We start from the raw sequence: 24,021 nt of genomic DNA on the forward strand, positions 1-24,021 counted from the left end.
TTTTGTTCTGGCTAGGATGTGAGCGAGTACTAAAGTCCCGGCTTCTGACCAATCAGATCTCTTAAAAAACACCCCGTCCAATGAAATGAGGATCATTGTGAACATGCCTCTGTGTGGATCTGATGTGACGCTGACTGGAGAGAGAATATTTATCCTTTCATTTACCCGATGACATCCTAAAGAAAACAGATTTCTATCTGATGGGCTGATCCCATAAATTAATTAATTAAATGTATTTTGTGGTGATGCAGAGAGCTTCAGTCCTGTAAGATAACATATAAATATATTCCACCTTATGATGTAAGCTGATCCGTATGAACGCAGCATCAGACACAGACAAGGTAAAAGTGAAACTGATTGTCTGTTTATTCTCCGTTTATAATATCACTAATTTAAGCATTAACACACATTAATTCTTGCATTCATTCCTTGCTACTATTTCTGCAGCAACAGTGTTGTTTTTGGTCTGAATTATGGATTTGAGATATTCTTACTTAAAAGAATTATTCTTTAATTGTGACGTAAATTGCTCTACACAGTTCCTCAGTGATTGTGACTGGTCTGACGCTGTAATCTCCTCCTGTGTCACAAGAGCGCGCACGTAGCTAGGCGGAAATCACCTCATTTAATTTAGCGAGTTGATTTTAAAACTCATAGTACAGCTTCTGTCTTATGGAGGTTTGGTTAGGTGAAGCCTGCTAACAGATACATCCAGGATGTAATTATCTAGCTTTGTAGTATAGGCCCTGAGGGACTTCACCGAGGTGTGCTTTTAAACATATGTGAGTTTCAGTCAGACTTGCAGCGAGAACAGTGATGGTCGGACGTACTGCCTCAATCGTCTACTTCATCCAACCGCTCCGTGATGGGCGTGCTGAACCCAGCTGACTTCCTGAAGGAAGAGTTGGAGGTCACGCCCTGTGACACAAAACCACACCACAACACATCATTACATGGTTGTCTGACAATACAATATTAGCATTAGCTCAATATTAGCATGCTAATGCAATATGTACATCTAATTCCAACTAAAGACATCCAATGGTTGCCATGGTAGCGTACACTTCCCTGTTTTAATGAATAGTTTTGAACTTTAATAACATTATGTGCTGACCATTACTGTCCAAAGCAATATATGCATGACTATCAGTAAAAAACTGTGATTCAAACAAGGTCGATTTGTGTTTTTGGATGAAGAGGAACTGGAGTTGATGACTCAGTTTAATATCTTGGGGTTGTACTTGTAATAGACTCCAAACTGTCTTTCAAGAAACACATTAAAAAGGCAACTAATACAGTTAAACTTAACATGCAAAACTTCAAACAGATTTGACCTTTTGTTATAATAGAGCCAGCAAAGCCCTCCCTCCACTGTATGATTTTATCTCATATTGATTACTGTTTGACAGTGTGGTCGTTTGCTGGCGTTACTGCACTAAATGCTTGTTCATGTGGATCTTGTTGGGTTCTTTCTTTCTTACTATGGACTCTATATTTTGTTAAGCGCTTTGAGCTGGCTTTGTTGAAATTTGCACTATATGAATAATATTGAATTTAACTGAATGTAATTAAAGCCAATTGAGAAACTCTATAAAAGATCAATTATGACACGTCAAAATCAAATCCGGTCCTATAAAACATCCAAATCGGCCATCAGGAGAAAGGAAAAATGGCTGAGAATGACCAAATAATTGAGTTGTGGATATCTCAGTTGGGTTGTAAAGGAGAGTAAAATATCTGGCAATTTTCCACGGGAACTTAAGCTTAGGAGTTTTGGCAATATTCAAACAAGAGAGACTTTATAATTATTCAAGTGGACTTTCACTGAATTTGTCACAATCTCAATGAAACTACAATGTTGGCAGTGGTTCACGGTTTAGCCTCATATATTATATCTACTTAGAATGCACCCTCATTTTGGCCGATCGGCCAATCCTTGCATATGAAACCAATCTTTTCTACCTCTACTGTAAAGGTCTTAAAGTGGGTCATAAAGTCAGCCACTGTCCCCTTCTGCTGTGAGATGACCGACGGGCCCGCCCACTACGTCATGGGTGCATGTGCGTGCTGCGCATGCCTCTGCTACACAGTTTCTACTTCTACCCCCTGCACCATGGGACCATGGATGGAAATTAGCATTTTGCTAAATCTGGTGTATTCACAGTTTCGGCTATACATTATTACACACTGTCCCGCTCAAATAAACAAAGAAAAATTCATAACTAAATAAATGTGAAAAACAGAAAAATCTGGATCCGATCATTGGGATGATTGCGGAATTGACCTGACATAACAGATAAATTTCATAAAGATGATCAATTATGAACCGAGATATTAATTTTTTTTTTTAATTTCAGATTCTTTAATGATTCAACAATAAAAAGTCATGTACAATGACATTAAAACGGCTTTTTAGATGATCAGAGGAAAGAAAGAGAGAAACAAAGGTTGATGTGTTACAGCTTCACCGTTTGGTTTGTTGCTTCTTGTGTTTACAGAAAGAAGAAAAAAGATAAACAAGACATGCAAACAAGTAGAATTTACAAACAGAGGCACTGAACAGAAGCCGTTTCTAAGCTAAGATGAGAGGATATCTGTATGTGATCACACACACACACACACACACACACGTACCTGTACCCGCTGACGGCTTTCACTCCAGAATGTTATCGCCTCATTGCTCCTGTAATCAGGAACCTGGGAATGAGACGCAGCATGAGTGATCATCAGGTGAGCTCTGTGAAAATTACAATTCAGGTCAGATGGTGCCGTTATTTTTATTATCCATAATAATAAAAATTAATTATAATAGAAATTACGTTTATTTCTTATACAGTATGTTTTTCTTTATTTGTTAAATTTCTGAATAATTATCATCACTACTACGTTTTTATTTTATTTTCAGAATACGGAAAGTTTCATCACAATACAAGGAAATGGTTTTGGTGGCTTGTGCAAAAACAGCCACAGTAGAAATAATAACTGTATTTCTCTAAAAAATGTATTTATTTCATATTGTATTTTATTACTACTATTATCATTATTATTATCATTTTCATCAAGTTCTGCATTATTTCACAAAGGGTTTATTGGCTAGGTTAATGCTAGGCTAGTGCTAATGCTAGGTTATTGCTAAGCTCATGCTAAGCCTATGCTAATCTAATATTAATGCTAACTTTGTTATAGGATAATGCCAGGTTAATGCTAATTATACGCGAAAGCTAAACTAATGCTAGGTTAATGCTTAGCTCATGTTAATGCTAATCTAATGTTTAGTTAATATTGATGCTTGGCTAATGCTAAGCTAAAGATAACGATATGTTAGGCTAACGCTAGTCTCATGCTAATACTAATGTTGGTGCTAACACAGGGTTCAATGGTGCGGGCAAGCAGCACCTGCAAATGCAAATCTTCTAGTTATTATTCATATTTGCAATCATTAATGCAAACCTTTTGTTGCAATAGATTGCAGCTAATGCTCTAGAAAAGTATTTCCCAAAGAGTGGTCCGTGAACCACTGGTGGTCCTCGAACAACCTCTACTGGTCCATCACTTTATTTGGGCAGATACATTTTTCAAATTAATATCAGATTTTCAAACAGGTTTTTTTTTTTTTACTGTTTATAATCGACTTGAAATTTACGTAAAACTCAAATTGTGTCAGCAACGGGGCTGATCGTTCTACTGTACGGCAATTTTGCGACTCGTAGCTATGTTATACCAAGTAATTATGACACCTTCTAAATTCAAACACCATTTTGAGACAGTGCCATTTAAGTTTATAATATTTAGGATAGATAAATTATATGAATTAAAATATTATATTAATTAATGAAAAAAGAGGGCAAACACCTCAGCACTCCACCCATTGAGAAACTGAAAAATAAATCCCCCATGCTGGTATGTTTGTAGAGTATACTGTACTTCTGTTCTTTCCTTGTTTTTGCACCTTTACTTATACGGTCTTGGCTTATTTGTTGTTGTTTGTAATTTGTTGTTTGTAGCTGTTCTTTTTAACTTGTATATATGGCAATAAACTATTCTATTCTAATTTGTGATGGACTGTTGGATTAGTAAACATCTACTGTTTTGGATATTTTTATTTTATTAGTCAAATACTTGTTTGTGTGAAAATTAAACTTAAGTTGTCCTCCATGTCAGCAGATGCCTTTTTCTTTTTTTGAAAAATAAAAAATAAAAGCATAAAAGGCAAGAAAAATCTGTGTATAGTACATTTCATATATGAGGCAATTCAATGTGCTTTACATGATTAAAAGAGTGTAACAGGTAATAGACACAAAATTTAAATATGTATATATATATTTTTTTTACAAATCGAACCTTCTTATAACCTCAGTTTATATGCAATAGACCTTAATAGAAGGTGGTTAGCACTGCACACGCTGAGAAAGACAGATACAGTGTGTCAGAGTTTTCCTGATGTTACCAACCAACCCACGTTAACCTGAGACAGATCACCATGGTAACCACCCAGCTGTACAATGCACCGCCAACCTGTTTTTCAGTTTCTCCATCGTGACGAGCTCTGAGATTGAATGGATTTGTGTGTGGAGGCATTGGAGAGCTGGACAACACAAGCCTGAGCCGTGAGGAGCACGGACTGTGCTCGTTGATCTCAACCAATCGGTAAAAACGAGATTTCATCAATGGTTCCACAACATCCATCAATTTCTATCCAGTACAGACTAGAAAACTACTGTGAAAATCTACCATAACCCAACCCTTCTGGTGGAAGCATTCCTTTAAATCAGGGGTGTCAGACTGATTTTAGTTCAGGGGCCAAACACGGACCAGTTTGAGCTCAAGTGGGCTGCAGATTATAAATAGAACAATTTTAACATCATTGTGCCCGAGTTTTCAATATCAGTTCAATTCACTTCAAAAATTCTTGCTTTTGTGAACTTTTTTGTGTAATTTAAAGGAAGTTTGTGGAATTGTTTGAGAAATTGCAAGATTTGTGGAAGAATTGAGAGTTCTTTCCACAATTTGCAATTAAAAATAACTGCATTTATGTGATATAAACAAATGAAAAATGCAAGCCCCTAAAAATACTGTGTATCGCTCTATAAAAGTGTCTGTTTCAAATATCTCTGTGTATCAGGATCAGACTGCCATGAGACTTTCAACATGGCTGCTGCTTGGTTCAAAGGTGTGCAACGTCAAATTTGTTTGGACTGCAATGATACTGTTAATCAATTATTTCATAAAAACCGAAGCCAACACACGTGCGCACCAGCTCCAATCACTGGAGAGCCCACCCCCACTTGACCGCGGTTTTGTACCTGCGGCGGCAACGCGAGCTGGAGCGTTATGTAGCCAGCGGTGTCACTACCCAATCCTTTCACAGACCGGATCCTTTCAACACATGACCGCAACCTGTCTCCATCCGCTGGGCTTATTTCACGGCAGTTTGTGTACTATTTAGGTTGAAACCCGGCTCGTTAAAAATAATTACAAATGTATGTTTTGAGTGAATTCCAATTACTTTTGGTTTTCATCTTATTTTCTGTTTGGTTTTTGATGGTCAATGTTGTGTATTTATCCATTTATATATATATATATATATATATATATATATATATATATATATATATATAAAATCAAAAACACCACAAAACAGTCACATACTTAAATGTGTATTATTAAAATATTTAACAAATGTTGTACGGTCAGTTTACATTCAAACACGAAAAGATTAAATGTTAAAAAATTTGCTACATTTGTGATGTGGAAAACAATAAGATAAAATAAAATAATAAAAAATAAAAACAGGCTTTCACTATATATATGTAGAACAAAACTTACAATTAAATTGTAAAAGAAGAAAAGGTTATGTACAGAATTTTACATACTGTATATCAATATACACATATGCATCCAATTGTACAAGTACATACATATATACATACAGTACATGTACACAAACAACTACATATGAATATATTCATACATGCATGGGCAGACTACTGTATATATACATAAATGTGTCTCTCTCAGAAAACGGCAGATGTATGCCAGCTAGGTGCCCTTGAGCAAGACACCAAACCCCAACACTGCTCCCTACATTGTAAAGCGACTTTGAGTACCCAGAAAAGTGCTATATAAAAATTGATGTATAATATTACAGTATGTTATGCTCTGCACTGTTCCATACAGACATTGCACTCGTGTGAATAAATTGGTGAATTTTAAATATCTACAACTGAATTATTTGGTAATTTACGCAGTAATTCATGTTTTCATTTTTAATTTTTCCAGTGGGCCGAATTGGATGCTCTAAAATGGCCGGATTTGGCCCCTGGGCCTGAAGTTTGACACAACAACTTTAGCTTTACTTCACAAAATTTGGCCCTCAGAGAGTTATGAATTCCAAAATGTATAATCATCACTCAAGTTCATTGAGTGACAGAGAAAGTATCAGATTCATTTTTAACATGTCTGTTTTTTATGCATCTATATATATATAGATGCATAAAAAAAAAAACTTTCCTGCAGTATTTTCTTCTCATAAAGTTTTCCATTACTTCAGTTTGGTAATAAAAACATGCATATTTATCAAGAAAAGAATGACTTACATGTAGTGGTAACCCGGTGTTTTTCAACCTCTGGGTTGTGACCCCATGTGGGGTCGCCTGATATGTCTAGTAAATAGTCAAATTAAAATTATATTTTCAATTATTCCTTTTCAAATTAACACGTCTCACACAATATCAAACAACTGTATTCTATACTTAAACTTTATCAAATTGTATGCATTTATAATACACTATAACAAACATGATCACAAACTTATTCTAGAAAATTGTCTCTTGGTTCGCCAGAAATTTGTGATGGGGTCACGAACCAAAAAAGGTTGGTTATCACTGGACTAATGAGTGGTGAGCTAATGACCTGCTTCACTGTGGGACGTTTTAATCCACATTTTTATAATCTGGTTGAATTCAGCCCCATTTGAATGGCAGCAATCAGCTACATGTTGATGAATTTAAATACGTGTATTAGACCTAAGGCACAGCTACATCTAGCACCTTCATCATGACGTGGGTGAAACACATTTAAAGTGCCTGGCCTGAAGCAGAGGAGTGTTTGTGAACCTGCCTCATTGGTTTACCGCACTGAGAACGCTCGGTACACTTACATGAAGTGTTGTTGTTTCAGCTGCGTGAGGCACAAATCCTTGGGCAGAGAAATCCTCCTGAGTTGTGGTGCGGTAGACGCTTTCAGGCGTCGTAGGGTACGTGTCAGCCTTCATCTTCTCACTGTAAAAAAGAAAGAAGAAACTTAGCCCAGCTAATAAAAAATACATTAAACTACTCACATGCTCACAACCAATTCCCACAATAATGTGCACTTCCATTTTGATTTTGTGACTATTTTTAGGAATTAAATTGAGAAGAATTTCCAAATATATATATATATATATATATATATATATACACATACAGTGGTGTGAAAAAGTGTTTGCCTCCTTCCTGATTTCTTACTTGCATATTTTCCACACTTAAATGTTACAGATCAACCACATTTAAACATTAGTGAAAGATAACACAAGTAAACACAAAACGTAGTTTTTAAATGAAGGGTTTTATTAATGAGGAAGAAAAAAATCCAAAGCTACATGGCCCTGTGTGAATAAGTGTTTGCCCCCTAAAACAAATAACTGGTGGACCCCCCTTAGCAGCAACTACTGTAATCATGCGTTTGCGATAAGTTGTAATGACTGTTTTCCAACGCTGTGAAGGAATTCTGACCCACTCATCTTTGCAGAATTGTTGTAATTCAGCCACATTGGAGGCTTTTCCAGCATGAACCACATTTTTAAGGTCATGCCACAGCATCTCAATAGGATTGAGGTCAGGACTTTGACTAGACCACTACAAAGTCTTCATTTAGTTTTTCTTCAGCCATTCAGAGGTGGACTTGCTGGTGTGTTTTGGATCATTGTCCTGTTGTAGAACCCAAGTTTGCTTCAGCTTGAGGTCACAAACAGATGGACATTTGGACATTCTCCTTCAGGATTTTTGGTAGAAGCAGAATTCATGCTTCCATTGATCACAGCAAGTCTTCCTGGTTCTGAAGCAGAAAAACAGCCCAACACCATCACACTGCTACCACCATATTTTACTGGTGGTATGACGTCTTTTTCTAAAACTCGGTGTTATGTAATGGGACACAGACCTTCCAAAAAGTTCAACTTTTGTCTCGTCAGTCCACAGAAAATTTTCCCAAAAGTTTTGGTGATCACCAAGATGTTTTCTGGCAAAAATGAGACGAGCCTTAATGTTCTTTTTGCTCAGCAGTGGTTTTGGTCGTGGAACTCTGTCCTGTCTCTTTGTTATGGTGGAGTCATGAACACTAACCTTAACTGAGGCAAGTGGTGCCTGCAGTTCTTTAGATGTTGTTGGGGGGTCTTTTGTCACCTCTTGGATGAGTCGTCGCTGTGCTCTTGGGGGATTTTGGCCGGCCACTCCTGGGAAAGTTCACTACTGTTCCGTGTTTTCACCATTTGTGGATAATGTCTCTCACGGTGGTTCACTGGAGTCCAAAACTTTAGAAATGGCTTCATAACCTTTCCCAGACTGATAGATTTATATTACTTTTTTTCTCTTTTGTTCCTGAATGTCTTTGGATCTCGGCATGATGTCTATAGCTTTTTAGGATCTTTTGGTCTACTTCACTTTGTCCTATTTAAGTGATTTCTAGATTGAGAACAGGTGTGGCTGGGTGTGGCTACACAACTTGAACTCGGGTGTGATCAACCACAGTTGCTAGGGGGCACACCCTTCCTCATGAATAAAAACCCTGTTTTTCACCAAAAAAAAACAAAAGATACAAAATTACATGAAAAAAAACACACAATGTCTCTAAAATCACACAAAACAAAAACTAAATACACAACATGACAGAAAAATACTTTTAGTAACCCCAGAAACAAACAAAATACAAAAAAACTCTCTATACACACAAAATGCCTCACACAAAACAAAATAAAATACACAAAATGACTCCAAAATAACACAAAAACAAATACAAAAACTACACAAAATGACAGAAAAAAGACACACAAAGGATACAGAAAAACATAAAAGAATTCCCACATGAACGTGCACTTCCATTTCGATTCAATTTAGGAACTATTTCAGGAATTATTTGAGGAGAACTTTCAGATTTATTTTAACAATTTAAGATTAAAGATGTTTGCCATCATGTGATATAAGCACAGGTTTCTTTGAATGTGTGTATTTGAAGAAGCTGAGATATCTACAACAGATTGGTTTGGTAATTTACACAAGGATTCATGTTTTCTCTGTCATTTTTACTTTCTCCTGTGGGCCAAACAGGATCCTCTAAAGGGCCGGATTTGGCCCTAAGCTTTAAGTTTGACATGTTTGCCATAAACTGGTCAAAATCTGGCCAATATTAATCAGCCTTTTGTATTTAAACTAAACAAATATCACAGCTGCATACAACCTCAACCAGCTGTTTATTAGACTTGAATGCGTTGTACTGCCACCTTCTGGATAGATTAAACAATTTCATGATAATTGATAACTCTTATTTCATATATACTACATGAGAGATCTGCAAAACATCACTCTTTAGCTCCTATCACTGATGCAACAGAAAATCTGTGCCATGATTTGTGTATTTACTGAGAAACCTAGTCACCATAAGCAGACACGATCCTTTTTGCACCACGTCAAAAATATATGTAAGCAGGATTGTTCGTCTTACACGGATACAGAAAATCTTCCAATATTGAACAACAATCTGATCTGTCAATCAAAAACAACAAAAAGTGACCATGTACGCTGTTATACACCTAAAGATCCCCAAATAGGAGCCGTAATGCTGCAGTTAAACGGACTTCCCAGTAAACCAAAACAGTTTTTCCACCAATTCCCTCAAAGGCATGATGGGATAACGATGTTTCCATAAGCAAACCACTCGGAGAGTTCCTCCTTGATTTACCAACTAATCTGGGCCATCTGTTTTTCCAGAAGCTCTGCTCTGATGCCTGGAACGTGAAATCAGAAGAAAAAAATGAGACAAACTTAGAATGAATGGCAAAAAAACATCCCAAATTTAAGACATGTATTGTGAATAACAAAATGTTAATAAGGTGATAGTATATTAAAATATCTCATTTTACAAGACTACACTTTTTGTTGACATCGCCACATTATTCCATGGGTAAGTGACCCAAAACAAATAAAAATGGATGGGAATCATGGATATCACCTTCAATCTACAAACATTGTCTTAATTAATCCCGATTATGAGTTTTTGGCATGATTTTAGGACGTTTAGTTTGTCAGTAATTCATATTCAATCAGGGAAAACCAATAACACAGAAATGGGTATATCCGAAAATGATATTTAATATGGTTTTAGTTGATATTCTGGCTCTAACTAGTTTTCCTGGAGCCTCCAAATTTGGGTTTTAAAATTTCCCAAATCCGTTTCAGAGTTTATTTATTCCGCCTTAGTTTACCTTTCTCTATTTCATCTGAAAAACTTCACAAAACTCATGCCAAACATTCTTAATATGGTTAATCGAGTTGGCGATTGTTAATTATTTCATATTTCTGTGCTGTAGAAGTGCTCCAAATACACGTTGAAGTGGTTCACAAAATTAATTTTCATCAGATTTTGCCAGATCGCTTTTTGCCTTGTTCACATTGACATTGTAAGCATCTGTTACCAAAACTGGAGTCAATCTCTGCACATTTAGGGGTGGCACATCACAGTGTTTTTAACTAGTGTACACACAACAACAACAAAGTGAGTCCAGTAGCTCGGTGTCACGTACTGACACGCACTACCGGAAAAAGAATTTTTGCTACTTCTGCTGTGCTGAGATTGTTCATTCAATTTCAAAGTAAATGTTCAAAGTAAATTTTTGGCATAAAATGCACTTCACTGACAAATAAATTGCTGACATATTTAAAAAACATTATTACACTTCTTAAAACACAATATCATTCTGAACTACAACTAAGATATCATTGTATCTCAGTATGACAATTTACGCATGGCAATTCCAGCACGGGTACAATCCCAGGACGTGACTGCTGCGTACTTAGATTGTTTTACAATCTTAGGATGATTACAAACTCAGACTATGACACCGGCCTGAAAACCTCAGACATTGGTTAAAAGTGGCAAATTAGAGTAGGGCTGGGCGATATATCGAATATACTCGATATATCGCAGCTTGTAGTCTGTGCGGTGTTGAAAATGACCATACCGTTAAACTCGCGGACTTTTTTTTTTTTTAAATATCTTAGTGGCATTATGCACAAAAGGTGCACTTAAATTTAGTGTTGTTTTGAAATGTCATCTTAATGACAACATGCACAAAAGGGCACTATTTGTTTTAAATTATTGTAGTGGCATTATGTACAAAAAGTGCACTTAATTTTGTGTTTTGAAATGCCATGTGAGTTGCATCCTGCACTAATGTCTTGTTTTGAAATGTCTCTGTGACAATTTTGCACAGAACGTGTTGACAATTTTATGTTTGAGCCACTCACTGTTTAATAAATACAGTTATGTCAACTTTGACTTAGTTGTGATTTCCCCTTTTTTGCATGAAAGTTTAAAATTGGCATATATTAATGCAGTATGATCAAGAATGTTTTAATGTAGACATATAGAATCATCATACTGGTGTGATTTTGTGCATCAAAGTGTTAATTCAAGGGTAATGCAAAATATCGAGATATATATCGTGTATCGTGACATGGCCTAAAAATATCGCGGTATTTATAAAAGGCCATATCGCCCAGCCCTAAATTAGAGCGAACAAAAATGGACAGAAAAAGTGGTAAAAAGGGTTCAAGGTGTTAATAAGAGACATAAAAAAGTAGGAACAATTAGATTAAACTGGCAAATAATGGGCTAGACAAATCGTGAATGTGGTTAAATTGGCAAAAATACACATGAAACAGGGAAAAAAGGATGGCCCGCCCTCCTCCCACCCACTCCGTAGCTGAGCTCATGCTGCTTAATAAACACGAGACAGAGCGTGGGGGCGGGGCGTTCGCCGGTACATACAAAGACTGTAGAAAATACATATATAGCACTGCGTGAAGGACGCTGAAATGCTCACAGTCGTAGGCGTGTCTGTTTACATGTCAATCACGGCAGAGAGCTTCCTGGAGGCGCGGCTTCTCCAGCTCAGTGCCGAGTCAAATTTGTCATCAAAGTGGGAATGCGTCATCAAATTGGAGCGAGGTGTTTGTGCTCACCCTGCAGTAAGAAAGGAGCAAATCATCCTCTAACTAACCATTGATGGAATCACTAAAAAAACACTTAGGGCATGTGTATGAAGCCCTAATAGAACTTTATTATGTTTAACGCATAGAAGAGTTGATTTAGCGTAACATGGGCAATTTAAAATATGGCCAGTTTGGTGTAGTTGTAGAAAAACGGTCAAAATAAGCAAAAATGTGCTCAAATTGTTATTCAATTTATATTTTAAGTTTCCTGAAGGCATCTGGCGACCCCCTACCAGTGTGTCACGACCCCAAGGTTGAGAATCCCTGGGATATACAACCTCATCATGACAGCAGCAGTCCACGTTAATTTAGGTCCAATGTGGCTTTGTCAACAAAAATCATTTCAAAACTACACTTGGTTCTTTACCTCGAGTCCTCACCCCCAGCTTTTTAGGAGCAGCAAAATCTTCCCTCGTCGTAGTGAGATTCTCCATTTTTGACTCGGGATCAAACGTGAAGATCCCTTTGTGCTCGTGTCTCTGGATGTGACGCTGCTTGTCCTCCTCATCAGCAGATGAATGCGTTTTCTAGGCAGAAAAGAGTTCATTTGTTACAGGAGACACAGCTTCCTAGCCACTTTTTATGAAAAGCACACAAAGGAAACATAACAACTAAATAATAATAATAATAATAATAATAACAATAATAATAATACATCAGTTTTATGTAGCACTTTTTGAAATAACTCAAAGAAGGCATTTTAGTTAAGTGCCTGTGTGAATAGGTGGGTTTTTAACTGCACATAATTCCAACAGTTCTTTATGAAATTATAGGATGAACCATCTCGTTTTCAAGGGGTCCACAAACAAAAGAGAGATGCACGAGACAGAAGCAGCTGTACATGCATTTCACACAATACAAACAATAATACATAGAGGCAAACATTACAGTATGTTACATACCTCTCACACACAGAAACACTAATCCCATACACACAAACACACAGGGCCCTCAACTGTCAAAGGTCATATAAGTTTCAACAACATTTAAGAAATAAACTAACAAATGTAAGGTATGAGCAAGAAAACTCAAAAACAGTTACATGCATTTTGAAGGTATTGCACAAGAGCATTTTTAAACACATTAAGGGCGGTTATAGAGCGGATAGAGGTAAGAAGATCATTCCATCATTCCTTTTCTGGTCCTAGGAACGATAAAGAATGTTTAAGATGTGTGTCTCACATTACAGGAAGATCTGAAAGGAATTACATGTTGTTTCAAATAGTCAGGATAACTAAAATGAATGCATTTAAAAATAAAAAGTAACCAGTGAAGTTGTCATCTAGAGGAAGTAAAAAAAAAAAATGTATTGTCACTATATTAGGTATACAAGTACATTTTTGTTGCTCGTCGCAGTAGAACAAAAAAAAAAAAAAGGATGAAAATAATAAATTAATTCATACGGAGCCCCAGACATGACATGGTAAAAAATAATACTAATTCGTGGTCACAAATAGGAGTGTGACAATATCTTGATACGGCGATATATCACGATGTTTTTTCGCACGATCAATTATCGATATGCTCGCGCTATTTTTTTTTTCCAAAACCTTTTCTGCTTTTTCACTAAAATGTGCAGTTACGTCTTCACATAAATGTTGTCACTGTTTGTTGAAGGAACCAATATATTGTTTACTGGAATATTGCACTATAATGGTGTCACTGGTAAGAAAAACCCTATTTTTTGTTTACAGAAAGCACTATTGGAGATACTTATTCATTTACATTGGTATGTTGACACTTATTTACAGAAATGTTGCACTAAAATAGTGTCACTGTTCATAGGACACTTTTTCAATTTATTGTCTTTCAGAGATATAAAAAAAAAATTGTATTTTTCCACTTAATCTTTTTTTTTTTATTGTTATGTCATAGATTATCATAGATTGATTTCTGACCAATGCATCAATAATCGCAGTATCGTCATATCGTGAGATAAACGTTATTGTTCCCACCCCTAGTCACAAATTACCGTAGTATTTCGTGGCCACAAATTAGTATTTTGGGCAAATTAGTATTTTGTGGCCAAAACTTTGTAAATTGGTAATTTGCGGTCACCAATTAGTGTTCTGTAGTCACAAAATATAAAATTCATGTCTGGGGCTCCATAAATTCATACAGTACAGCACAGTAAAAGTGAAATAAATAAATAAATAATGATTTCTGAATTTTAAAAAAAACCCCATGAACTTCAAGTAAAAAATGCATAAAATAATAAACTAATTATTTATTCATTTATTTATTTCAAACGCCTCCCAAAAGATGAAAAAACTATAGAAAAATCTACAAAAACAGGTAAATGGATTTTTATTGTTGGTTTAAATAGATTCTTATGTAATTTATTAGCTTCTCAGTTGCTAGCTACTTATGTCACGTGTTGCCGTTTTTGAACACTCCAGCTTACCTCTAAAGCTTCCACTTTCACCAACAAACGTGTTCCCGCTGTGTTTTCCACAGCAGCCCGTTGTTCATCCATAGTTTTGGCAAGAAAAACGCAACTAAAACACAACTAAACACTGAGGTGGAAAAAACGTGAGAAACCAGAGCAGCCGCTCTGACCCCGAGTTTGTCTGTTGCCTAGCAACGGGCGAGGTGGCGGAAGTGCTGCCATGACACCAGGAAGAAAGTTAAAAAAATAAAATACATTATTAATTTAAATGACAAAAAGATAGATAGATAGATAGGTAGATAGATAGATAGATAGATAGATAGATAGATAGATAGATAGATAGATAGATAGATAGATAGATAGATAGATAGATAGATAGATAGATAGATAGATAGATAGATAGATAGATAGATAGATAGATAGATAGTTAGATAGATAGATAGATAGATAGATAGATAGATAGAGAATTATCTTTTTCAACTTAAAAAAAAAAACAACCATATTTGTAATGCTTTCTTTTGTTTTTTTTTTGTGTTGTTTTGTTTTTCCACTCTCTCTCAAGTACCCCATGTAGTGCCAACCTTTGGGTCAAGTAAAATTAGTTCAATCTCTTTATTTATTCATTTATTTTGAGTTGTACACTTTCACTGAGCCATTATCCAACCAGCTCTTTATCTAAACAGAGAATTTAATTTTTTTTTCTACTCCACATGTTCATAAGAGAGCTTAAATACTGCCCACATGATTCAGCAGAGAGAAATCTATTATCTTTGCCCAATAACCTTGTTGAACTTCTTGTTTGTCAAGAATTACATAACATTTATTCACATCAATGCAAGCCTTGCTAAATGTACCACCTGGTGCTTGTTACTGTGGTTGTGAACCACAGAAACACACTGAGTTTTCTCTGTCAGACGTCCAGAGGGTTTAGAGCGCTCAGAAACACACGCCGTGTTTTTTGGATGCAAAACTGTCGACTTTGTCACGGTGTTGAAATGAACAAGGCTCTACTCATCATTACGCAGCAGCATTGGGTGTGAAAAAACTCACTGTAATCAAAGAACCTTTTGTAAACATAGTGAGAACATCACCAAAGGTATGAGCCTCACAATAGACTGTTATGTGCTGTTTATATGTGTCAGCAAGCTCTCCTAGATTCTCTTTAGTATCTAGATCAGACATCGGCATTGGCATTGGCCTGTGAGCCACACGCAGCCCTCGGTCTAATTTTGTTCGGCCCACCAAACAAATTCACAAAATGACTTCAAAAAAAATAAAACAAAAACAAAATACACAAAAAATGTATCCAAAGCATAAAAAAGTCAAGAAGAATTACACAAAATGTCTTAAAAAACAGACAAAACAAAAAACAAGATACACAACATGACAGAAAAGTACACAAAAAACTAACAAAAAAATAATAATTATGTCTCCAAAGCACAAAACAATGTCAAGAAAAATACACAAAATGTCTCAAAAAACAATACAATATAAAAAAGACTCCAGAAACAAACAAAACAACACAATACAAAAAAAATACTCAAAACACACAAAATGTCTCTGAAAAACACAAAACAAAATACACAAAATGACAGAACAATTACACAAAATAACTCCAAAAACACGCAAAACAGCAAAAGTCTACACAATGACAGAAAAAACACAAAAACAAAAATAAATACTCAAAATAGCAAAGTAAAAACACAACATAAAATAAAAATACTTAAAATGACAAGACGAAGACACAACATGCTTCCAAAACATAGAGCGTCAAGAAAAATACACCATTGACTCAAAAGACACACTAAACATCTACAAAAATATACCAAGTGACCAAAAAAGATATAATATGACTAAGATAACATATAAGTACGAAATACACATAAAATGACCAACAATACACAATATGACTCCGAAAACATACAAAATGACAACAAAGACAGAAAAGAACACAAAAAAAACACAAAAAGAAATACAAACACTAATAATGACAAGAAAAAACACTACATAAAAGAAAAATTATTGAAATGACAAGATAAAAACATAATAAACAATGTCAATAACGCCAATAATGTAAAACAACCAAGAAAGAAATACATACATAATACACAATATGACTCAGAAAACATAGAAAATGACAACAAAGACAGAAAAGAACACAAAAAAAACACAAAAAGAAATACAAACACTAATAATGACAAGAAAAAACACTACATAAAAGAAAAATTATTGAAATGACAAGACAAAAACATAATAAACAATGTCAATAACGCCAATAATGTAAAAAAAACAAAGAAAGAAATACATACATAATACACAATATGACTCAGAAAACATAGAAAACGACAACAAAAATACACAAACTGGCAGAAAAAAGACACAAAAAACCCTAAATACTCAAAATGGGATGAAAAAACACAAAACTCTTCCAAAACATAAAGAATGTCATGAAAAATGCCTAATTATCTCCAAAACAAAATGAAAAACTAAATCAAATGAGAAAAAAAAAACATAATATGACTCAGAAGACATGCAAAATGACAAAAGAAATACACACAAAATGGCCAAAAATACACAATATGACTCAGAAAACATACAAAATTACAACATAAATACACAAAAGAACTCCAAAAACAAACAAAAAGACAACACTTGACACAACATTTTTTTGTATTATTGTTAATGCTGAGTCTGACATGAGTTTTGATAACACGGCCCTTGGGTCACCCATTGTGATCTCTGCCTTGTTGGGAATCTGTGTCCTAAAGGATTACATTACTACGGAGTGTGGTTGGTGTATTGTCCGTCCTTAGTAAAGGATTCCTGTCATTCCTGCTGTGGGATTGTGGTTCATATGTGTGGTCTGCACTGGATGAGACTCAGATTCTCTAAATCATTCACTTTTCCATTTTGGTCCAGTGCAGACATGATGCAGTGAGAAGTTCCTCACAGGGCTTTCACCTCCTCTGTCCCTCAGCCACACACAGAGCAGCTATTTCTGCACCGCCGTGTGATTACGTGTTGACTGGCCGTCTCCATGACGACCAGCAACTCTGCAGATACATCGATGCGGTACAATAGTGTTGGCTTTTTAATACGGCTCATGCAGGCAGCCACTTAGGAGACGTCTTTTTACTGGAGCCTTAATGAATGTGGTGCCCAAATCCTTCTGTGACGGCTTTCATCTTCTCCCTCTGTCAACACACCAATCATCTCACATTCAGAAAACACCTCTAGAGGGTTCCGGTTATGGCCACGAGCTGAACGGTCACGTTTATCCCTGCTCTCTGAAAAACTCCTGAGAAATCCTTTCATTTTAGATTATATTACGCCAACTCGGATTTATTAAGATGCCTGGCACCTCGAAGGCAAGTAAAGACAAGACAAAGTCTTCCACACAGTCCAAATTAACGGACTTTGGACCACAAGGTACGGAGCCAAAGGCTAACGCTAGCAAGGAAGCTAGCTCCGCTAAAGAGAGGGCCGACACTCACGCAGAAACCAGTGAAGCACCTGGGGCGACTTCGTCACCCACTGATCCCATCCATGTACCTGTTTAAGGAAGAAATATTGGGGGAGATACGCAAGATGGGGTCAGAGGTTTTGGGAAGGTTTGATAACGTTATGTACAAAAGAAGATGACTGAATGTATGGAGAGAATGGACGACGCGGAAATACGTCTGTCTGCTGTGGAGGACAATAGCAGTGGGTTAAAGACCGAGGTCGAAAGGCTGGGGAAAAGAAACAAGCAGCTGGAGGAGAAAATGGTTGACTTGGAAACGAGGTCCCGACTTAACAACCTCCGACTGGTGAATCTACCTGAGGGCGCCGAGAGTCCGGACGCGTGTGCATTTTTGGAGAGCTGGCTACCCGAGGTGCTGGATATGACTTTAAACCGGAATCCTTTGGCGTTGGAGAGAGGTCACCGGGTGGGACCGAAGAGAGACGCCGACGCACCGCCGAGAACAGTGGTTATGAGGTTTCTCGATTATCGCCAGAAAGATATGGTGTCCAGAGCCGCAAGAATAAAGAAGGAAATATTGTACAAAAACCAGAGGGTGAGATTCTACAACGATGTCGCTGCGGAGGTGCACAAACAGCGCAAACAGTTTGACACCGTGCGCCAGCTCGGGCTGAGTCACGGCATCATTCCCCCAGCAACACTGGTGTTAACACACAGGGAAACTTTCACGCAGGCAAAATTTTTTATAAAAATTACAGTCTATAATTATTAGATTTATTACATTTAGGATAATAGTAATAATATGTTTGTATTAGCTTAATGGAGCAGTTCAAGTTCTCTAAAGGATACATTGTATTAATAGCAGCAGGGGAGGAGGGGTGGTTACACGTTATAAAGTTACTTTAACAGATCGGAGATCTGAAATTTTTGTGGTCGGAAGCTACGCTTTTCACGGGTTGCCCAGTTTTCTGGGATGAGGGATGAAAGGTTTTGTTTGTTTTTTACGTGTGTGGTTAGTTCAAACCATCGTTCTGTGTGTTTTACCTCTCAGACACTTCCTTTGTGTCATGTTGTTTACGTTATGTTTAAATGACACAAGTTAAATGTACTTCCTGGAATTGCAGAGGCTTGAATGGTGTAAAAAAAATCAAACAGGTCATGAACAAGTTGAAAGATATGGAGTCTAAAATAGTTTATTTTACAAGAGACCCATACTTTAGAAGACGAAGCAGAAGGTGGCAGGGAAGTCTGTATGCAGCCTCATTTACGTCAAGGGCAAGAGGTGTTATTATTTTAATTCATAAATCGGTTCCTTTCCAGGTCACAAATGTTATTAAGGATAAATTTGGTAGATATTTAGTAATTCAAGGACTTATTTTACATGAAAAAATCAATTTGGTAAATGTTTATGGGCCTAATATAGATGATGATCAATTTTTCACAAATCTCTTTCTAACCATTTCATCTCTCTCAGGAAAAACCATCATTGGTGGGGATTGGAACTGTGTTTTGAACCCTACTTTAGATAGATTAACTGGGACTGACTTAACTCATCATAAAAGTAGGGATGTCATCCAGGACTTTATGAAGGACTTAAATATGCTAGATATTTGGCGTCATCGTAAACCCATTGACATAATGTATTCTTGCCATTCTAAAACTTTTAACTCATATTCTCGCATAGATTACTTTCTAATTTCAGCAGAGTTATTACCTAATATAATTAACTGTTACTACGACAGTATAACAGTATCAGACCACTCTCCCTGTAGTATTGTATATTCCCATAAGGATCTTAGGTCGGACCCCCCTAGATGGTGCCTGCACCTAAAATGGCTTAAGGATAAGGAATTCCTTAAATACGTAGGAGATAAAATCGATTTTGACATGAACACTTTAAGGCCGTTCTAAGGGGGAAAATAATTTTTTTTACATCATCAAAGTCTAAGGATTCACGAAAAAAAAGAATTCAATTGGAAGAGAAAATAAAAACATTAGAGGAACAGGTTTTCAAAAATAAAAATCCATTGGCAGAAAAAGAATTGTTACTGTTAGAAGCCGAGTATAATAAAGAATCTGCAGACTGGGCGACCTCTAATATCATAAGGCTCAATCAAACTTTTTATGAGCAAGGAGAGAAGCCTGGCAAAATCTTAGCTTGGCAAATTAGACAACTGGAGGCCCAAAAAAACATTACCTCAATAATAAATGTAAATGGAATGACTGTAGTGGACCCAAAGGAAATAAATATTGAGTTTAAAAATTATTTTGGAAAACTGTATGATTCTAAGGAAGGTGTAGACTTTAGTCTACATAATGCATTTCTGGATAAATTATCTATTCCCACTATTACAGATGATTTTAATGAACAGTTGGAAGCCGATATTAGTGAAGAAGAAATAAAAAGGGTGATTGACAATATGCGACTTGGAAAGAAAGGTGGTCCTGATGGGTTCCCAATTGACTTTTATAAGAAATTCTTAAATGAAATAATAAAGCTGATGCTAGAAATGTATCTAGAAGCATTTAATAATGGTAGCCTTCCTGACTTGATGACTCGCGCATTAATTGTTCTCTTACCTAAACCAGGGAAACCTAATGATAGATGTGGTAATATGAGGCCAATAAGTTTGCTTAACTCAGATTTAAAAATACTCTGTAAATTGCTGGCAATGCGTTTACAAGACTCCCTTCCGACAGTTATCCATAGAGATCAAAATGGTTTTGTTTTGGGTCGCCAAGGTCTGCACAATGTACATAGGGTCCTTAACGTTATTCATGGCTCTGACGATGCTGCAGATGGGGCGCTCCTCTCTCTTGATGCTGAGAAGGCATTCGATAGGGTTGAGTGGCCTTATCTTTTCAATGTATTGTCACGATTTGGATATGGAGAAACATTCCGCAGGTGGGTTCAGTTACTCTATATAAATCCCACGGCAGAAATTCTGACAAACAAAAATGTGTCTACTCCAATTAAAATAATGCGTGGGTGTAGGCAGGGCTGCCCCCTCTCACCTCTCCTGTTCACTCTAGCATTGGAACCACTAGCCATAGCAGTACGTGCACATACACATATATCTGGAATTGTAGTTGATCAAGTAGAACATAGACTCTCATTATACGCGGATGACATAATATTATTTCTCTCTCAATTAGATAAATCTATCCCCGCCTTGCTACAACTAATCGATGAGTTTGGTCATATCTCAAGTTATACTATAAATAGATCTAAATCCTCTATTCTCCTGCTGGACAAGAAAAAGAGAGATACACCTCCTGTAGTAACCTCACAGTTTCATTCAGTCCACCAGTTTACGTATTTAGAAATTAAAATACTCCCAAGTTTGGATCTAATAGTTCAAAATAATTATGAATCTGTAACTAAAGAAATAACTGGATGTCTCTACCCATGTCTCTGGTTGGTCGAATCAACATTTACAAAATGAATATACTCCCCAAATTGCTGTACATCTTTCAGAATATTCCCTTACCACCTCCAAATGTTTGGTTTAAGAAGATTAAAACATTAATACTAAGCTTCATAGGGAAAAGCCAAAGAGCTAGGATAAGGCTGTCCCTACTTCATTTATCTCATGGCGAGGGAGGACTGAAATGTCCAAATATAATGTGGTATTACTGGGCAGCGCAACTTAGGTCCATCAGGTATTATTTCAGTACAACGGATGCTCCCCAGTGGACAGAAATGGAAAATAGGGTCTTAAGCCCATCTTTACCTCTATATATTTTATCTGATTCAGAAGCTAACTTACTTAAAAAAACCACAAATCCAATTGTTAAGAATATGGTTAAAGTATGGTACAATACTAAAAAATTTATGAAAGAACCAGTTGCTCTGTCACAGCTGAGCCCGATATGGGCAAACCAAGAATTTAAACCAGGCAGAGCAGATGCAGTGTTTAAACAATGGGCACTAAATGGTTTGGGTAAAATTCAGGATTTATACACTGCAGGGTCAGATGATATGATGTCATTTGAAACTCTTCAATATAAATATAATATACATAGGAAATACTTTTTTAAATATCTTCAACTTAGAAACTTTATTCAGAAAAAACAAAGCAATCTTTTAAAATCATTTAAATCTAAATTAGAGGTCTTAGTTACTGAAGACAGTTCGAAAAAAGGAGCAATCTCACAATTTTATAATTTATTGGCGTCAAATTCTTCAGAGAACTCAACTATTAAACTAGAGGCATGGAGAAAGGACCTAGAAATTAATCTATCTCTTGAAGAATGGCGTTCTGTTTGTATAAAAGCCCAAAAACAAACTATTAACTCAAGGTTAAGGAATATATGCAATATAAGTGGTTAATGAGAGTTTACATCACTCCAGTTAAATTGAATAAATACAACCCTGACATTCCAGATACTTGTACAAAGTGTAATGAAGAAAAGGGTACACTTTTTCACTGCATTTGGGAATGTAGGGTAGTTCAGTCTTTTTGGAATGCAGTTACACAAACTTTAAAAGACATCATCTCAAAAAGCTTCACTCAAGAACCTGCTTTTTTCATTTTAGGAATTTATCAAACTATCCTAAATACGCTAAATGTGAACGGATTCTTATTGACATTGGTTTACTACAAGCCAAGCTTCTGATTGCACTGAACTGGAAAAGCTGTAGGGTTCCCAGTATTGGTCAATGGGCCAAACAGATGTTGACAATTCTACCACTGGAACGGATTACATATCTTCTGAAAGGGTAAAGAGACTTGTTTGAATCCATATGGAGGCCATTTATCACCTACGTGGAACGTTTGAATCTATCCGTGGATCGTAATGAGGACTCATGAGACTAATTGGACTTGGGACTATACCTTTTGAGTTTTATATTCATTTTTTTAGTTACCCTTTGTTTTGTTTTTTTCTTGGAAATATGGATGTCTCTGTACACTCCAGTAACATGACATTCTTTTTGAAGAAGCAGAAGCACGGGTGTGTGTCTGGGAGGTTGTACTGTTGTTGTGTGTTGTAAAGCAAAAAATAATAAAGACATTGTTGGAAAAAAGAAAAAGAAAACACCTCTAACGACTGACATCAAGAAGCCTTCATCATCCGTGTCCATGCAGTCATGCTAATAGATGTATAGTACAATCCAATTTGTAGACCTAATCATCTTTCACGGCTTGTTTTGTCAGTCTGTGCAGCATCTATTTCATATTTCTTTCAAATTTGTAACTTTTATGGCAGCTTTTCAGGTAAGGGACAACAAACTTGAAGCAGGAATCATTGTGTTTTAAGTTAAAATCCTAAACTATGAAGCTGGATAAGTGTATCTTAGATATCTCCGTTAGCAGGCGTCACTTAACCAAACAATGTCTGTCAGAGAGCCCTCGTCCTAAGAGGCTGGATATCAACACGTTCATTTAAGACAGGTGATTTCAGCCTGGCGTATGTGCGCGCTCTAGTGAAATGGGTGGCGACTGCAGCGTCAGAGGTTAACTTAGCAGTGCAAATTCTCTGGTAAGGACAATTATGAAAATAACTGCACAATGTACAGTATATATTAATTCATTTGTTGTAGATTGTGTAATCTATTTGCTGTAGTATAAGTTTTCAGTGAAATGGTGCTAAACTTCTGACACTTTAGGTTGGTTCTTCTTCTGTTGCGCAATTCTTCTTCACAATGTAAATGGTGAAGCGGCACTGCACCCAGCAGTTCTTGTACGGTACTGCAGCAGAAATGAAGCAGGGAGGTGATTTTTACATGAATTTACAACATTAAACAACGCTTCAATGCAAATTTTTAAAGTCAGCATTATCAATTATGTTACTAATCATTGTCTATGTTACAAACATTGCAGTTGGCATGAATCTCGAGACAGTCTGTATATTTATTTTTT

At 36.3% G+C, this 24,021-nt stretch overlaps 1 protein-coding gene across 1 annotated transcript; it reads right to left on the minus strand.

The window, feature by feature from the left end:
• Positions 1-470: 470 nt before the first annotated feature.
• spag8 (sperm associated antigen 8) lies at positions 471-14,863 on the minus strand. The gene is made up of 6 exons (XM_028463499.1): positions 14,710-14,863; positions 12,673-12,832; positions 9,994-10,039; positions 7,160-7,280; positions 2,635-2,697; positions 471-918 (listed from the first exon to the last, which is right to left on the minus strand). The coding sequence occupies exons 1-6, from the start codon at positions 14,779-14,781 to the stop codon at positions 835-837; spliced, it is 546 nt and encodes a 181-aa protein (XP_028319300.1). The 5' UTR covers positions 14,782-14,863; the 3' UTR covers positions 471-834.
• Positions 14,864-24,021: the final 9,158 nt, after the last annotated feature.

The sequence above is a fragment of the Gouania willdenowi genome, chromosome 12, assembly GCF_900634775.1.
Source record: "Gouania willdenowi chromosome 12, fGouWil2.1, whole genome shotgun sequence".
Classification (NCBI taxonomy): domain Eukaryota; kingdom Metazoa; phylum Chordata; class Actinopteri; order Blenniiformes; family Gobiesocidae; genus Gouania; species Gouania willdenowi.

Bases quoted from the DNA above. Each gene is read 5' to 3' on its own strand.
- spag8 (XM_028463499.1), bottom strand. From the start codon at position 14,781: ATGGATGAACAACGGGCTGCTGTGGAAAACACAGCGGGAACACGTTTG. The intron at 7,281-9,993 runs GTAAATCAAGGA...TCTTTTTTACAG, and splicing joins CAGATGGCCCAGATTAGTTG to TGAGAAGATGAAGGCTGACA. The intron at 2,698-7,159 runs GTAAGTGTACCG...TCTCATTCCCAG, and splicing joins CTGAAACAACAACACTTCAT to GTTCCTGATTACAGGAGCAA.